Source organism: Aptenodytes forsteri, unplaced genomic scaffold (assembly GCF_000699145.1).
Source record: "Aptenodytes forsteri isolate BGI_AS27 unplaced genomic scaffold, ASM69914v1 Scaffold227, whole genome shotgun sequence".
In the NCBI taxonomy this organism is placed as follows: Eukaryota; Metazoa; Chordata; class Aves; order Sphenisciformes; family Spheniscidae; genus Aptenodytes; species Aptenodytes forsteri.
In genome coordinates this window covers 47,430-50,785 of record NW_008795365.1, presented here as the reverse complement: position 1 = coordinate 50,785, position 3,356 = coordinate 47,430, and the positions used below count along the sequence as shown (strand labels likewise).

Sequence of the window (3,356 nt, the reverse complement as noted above, 5' to 3'; positions counted from 1 at the left end):
ACGGGGCTTTGAGCAACCTGGTCTAGTGGAAGGTGTCCCTGCCCATGGCGGGCAGGGTGGAACTAGATGATCTTTGAGGTCCCTTCCAACCCAAACCATTCTGTGATTCCATGATTCTATGAAAATGAGAAAATTGGCTTACTCTGAGTGAGAAAGCAGGACTTTCTCTACCTCAGGATACTGCTGCAGGGACTACTGTATACATCTAGTGTAAAAATATGAATTCCAGTTAAGAAAATACTTATCTCAGAGACTTTGCTGTCATGTCAACAGATGTCAGATACTGCTTAAATTGTGAGTTGACTTTGAGGCCTACTGTATCAGATATCAAGGTCTCTCTCATTCAATTTAAAAATCAGAATTAACATAGTAATCTGTTTCCTTCTCTCACCATTGCGGGGACAATGTGATTGCTGCTAACTGATATAAAACATGCTCTTTCCTATTACCTTGATCTCTCCCTGTCTGACTTTTTCTGATTTACACACAGGCTGGATGTGCACTAGACATGTTCACAGTAATTAGTACAGTAGGTGCCCTGACTGGGGACTCTGAACCTCACCAGACACAAATAATGCATCCACAAGCACCATGTGTAATGCTCCATTGTAAGTTAGTATTTCTCTGAAATGTAAACCTCATGTTTGCTTCCCAGTATAACTCCCACATCTAATTAATACTTGTCTAATATACATGCTATAACCAAGAATGTTCTTTGAGGCTACCTTCATCGTTCTTTCTCAATTGAAATTAAAAAATAATTGCAATATATTTAAGAGACACTAGAGGGAAGCCAAGACGTCTCAACATCCCTCTCTAATAATACAGCTTGCAGTCCTAAACGCAAAGTTAAAAACAAAAAATCCTTAACATGGTGTAGAAAATACCAGTTATACTTACTATATGTAAAGATGCCAAACTAATTATTAATTTACAGCATGGCTTTGCTGTTTCTTTTTCGTTGGCACTCTGCATGCTGTTAGGCTCCAGGCTGTTCCCTCTAGGTGTTCCCTTGGTGATGCTGAGAGCCTAGGAACTTTCACAGTTGTAACACTTCACAGTAATCTCATGAAGCATTCAGACAGTATGATAGCTTGCTAATATACGCTGTAAATACAGGTGGTGAATATGTTGGTGTGTTTTCTTCCTTATTTGCTATTTGTTACATAGTTGCCAGTAATTTCTACTCTGGACATAATTTTTTTTGGTTTTTTTTCAGCACCCATCACACTGACAAGGCTATCACGATGTCTGGTTCATCCCCTCTGTGTGTCCCTTCACCAGCGTTACAAAAAGGACTCACTTTCACCCAGAGTACAGAGGTAAGTCAGATGCAAATATGGTCAGAACAACTGGTTTATATTCCTGCTCTGAGCTGCAGTGATCAGGCACAGGGCTTCTTTAGGGTACCCCAAAAAGCTCTGGTCATGTGATTGACTTCCCCTTAAGTTCCCCTTTCCCCTCTCCCAACTTCTTACTCTGCCACCCACATTTGCTCCCAAACAAGCAGCTGTTTACCCTTTTGCCATTGTCCCCAGTTTTGCTGATTTGGTATCCTCATTTGATTTTTATGATATGGGTGCCCTGGTACTTTCTACCCTGACCATCAATTCTGTTAAATCAGTACTGCTTTATTTTGCTCATAGCATGCTGCTGTTTCTCATCCTGCTGTCTTTTTAGAAGCGACGCAAATCAGGGTTAACCATCGGCACATATACCTTAACATATCTGTTTATCTTCACCCCCCAGCAAGAGGGGTAACAAAAAAAAATAAACAAAACCAAAAAACATTTGATATACAAAATAAGCTGATGGTAACACAATGCCAAAAATAGCTTATTATGTTAAGTGCAAGGGAGAAAAGCCTTGATATAAAGCTTGATTGCAACAACATTTCAATTTACCAGTTTAAATACAAGACTTGCATTAAAATATTTCTTGAGATACATCTCTTGCTCTCTAAGGTGATTATTTTAAAATTTATATACACGTATCCAGTTGTAACACTTGACAGTAGTCTCATGAAGCATTCAAAGAGTATAACTTGATAAGTACACACGGTAGATATGAGTGGTTAATGTCTGTACGATTTCTTCCTTCAAGGGTTTATAACATTATGTTGAGTACTAGCCTCAGACAGGTGACCAGCCACCTGATACAGTATAATACCCCCAAGCCCTTCCCCGAAGTCCCACAGTCTACACTTCCAATGCTCACTGGATCCAGATAGTGTTGCCTCTTTCTGGTCTGCGAGACTCCACTGTCAGTTCTCCAAAAGTGGAGAAAAACTGCTCCATTTCCTTCTGCAACATATCATTCCTCTTCTCTGCATCTTCCTTGGCCCGTTCTGCATTACGCATTTTGATTTCTACCATTGTGAACTTCTTGCGCTCTTGATCCAGTTCTTCATGCAGGGCCATCATTTCCGTTTCCAGGGTGAGATTTCTCTGCTCCAAGCTGCAAAAACAAAATAAAAGCAGGCAGCTCCTGAGCAGCACTCCTCACTCACTCGAGCAGAAATGCACACCACCAACAAATTCCTACACGTGTCTTTTCATTTACAAAGCTTAGACTGAATTTTTGAGAGGTTTATCTGCAAACCTTGGCTTCATCAATGAACCATTCTCACAGGGCAATCTCTTTGGTAGCTCATTTAGAAAATGCCTAATAACAGCCACTGGCAAGGTGCACAGTAGCAAACAGCTCCATCTAATTCTCCAGGAATAGGCTAAGTATTCCTTTTACTTCTGGAAGTGTTGACACTCAGCTCCTGCTATAGTTGCACTAGTGTCACTTACAAGGTCAGAATAATGCCCTGAATGCCTTTGTTTCACTGCTAATCTCCTTTCTTCAGCTGATTTATCTGCTGTATCTATTTGCAAATATGGATCGACAATTTAAAAAAAACCTGCAATCAACATGGTTTTTGTCTAAAATACTGATCCTATTTCAGATCTGGCTTTCCAATGGAAAGCATTAGAAATCCTAGTGGTACTAAACACACAGTCATCGTGCATATGTCCCTGCCCACAGCAGGAGGGTTGGACTAGATGACCTTTAGAGGTCCCTTCCAACCCAAACTATTCTATGATTCTATATTAAACATTATAAGAAGTGCTCTCTTACACTGCATACTACGCTGAAAATAGTGATGTATACAGAAAATCATAGAATCATAGAATCATTAAGGTTGGAAAAGACGTCTAAGATCATCGAGTCCAACCGTCAACCCAACACCACCATGCCCACTAAACCATGTCCCGAAGTGCCTCATCTACATGTCTTTTGAATACTTCCAGGGATGGTGACTCAACCACTTCCCTGGGCAGCCTGTTCCAATGTTTAACCACTCTTTC

At 40.5% G+C, this 3,356-nt stretch overlaps 1 protein-coding gene across 1 annotated transcript in view; it reads right to left on the bottom strand.

Annotated features, from left to right (window-relative positions):
* Positions 1–1,715: 1,715 nt before the first annotated feature.
* Positions 1,716–3,356, bottom strand: part of ARHGAP24 (Rho GTPase activating protein 24) — a 38,847-nt gene continuing 37,206 nt past the window's right edge. Inside the window, exon 7 of the mRNA XM_009280219.2 lies at positions 1,716–2,457. Coding sequence (XP_009278494.1) covers positions 2,214–2,457 — 244 coding nt within the window. The 3' untranslated portion in view covers positions 1,716–2,213. The remainder of the gene's footprint in view (positions 2,458–3,356) is intronic.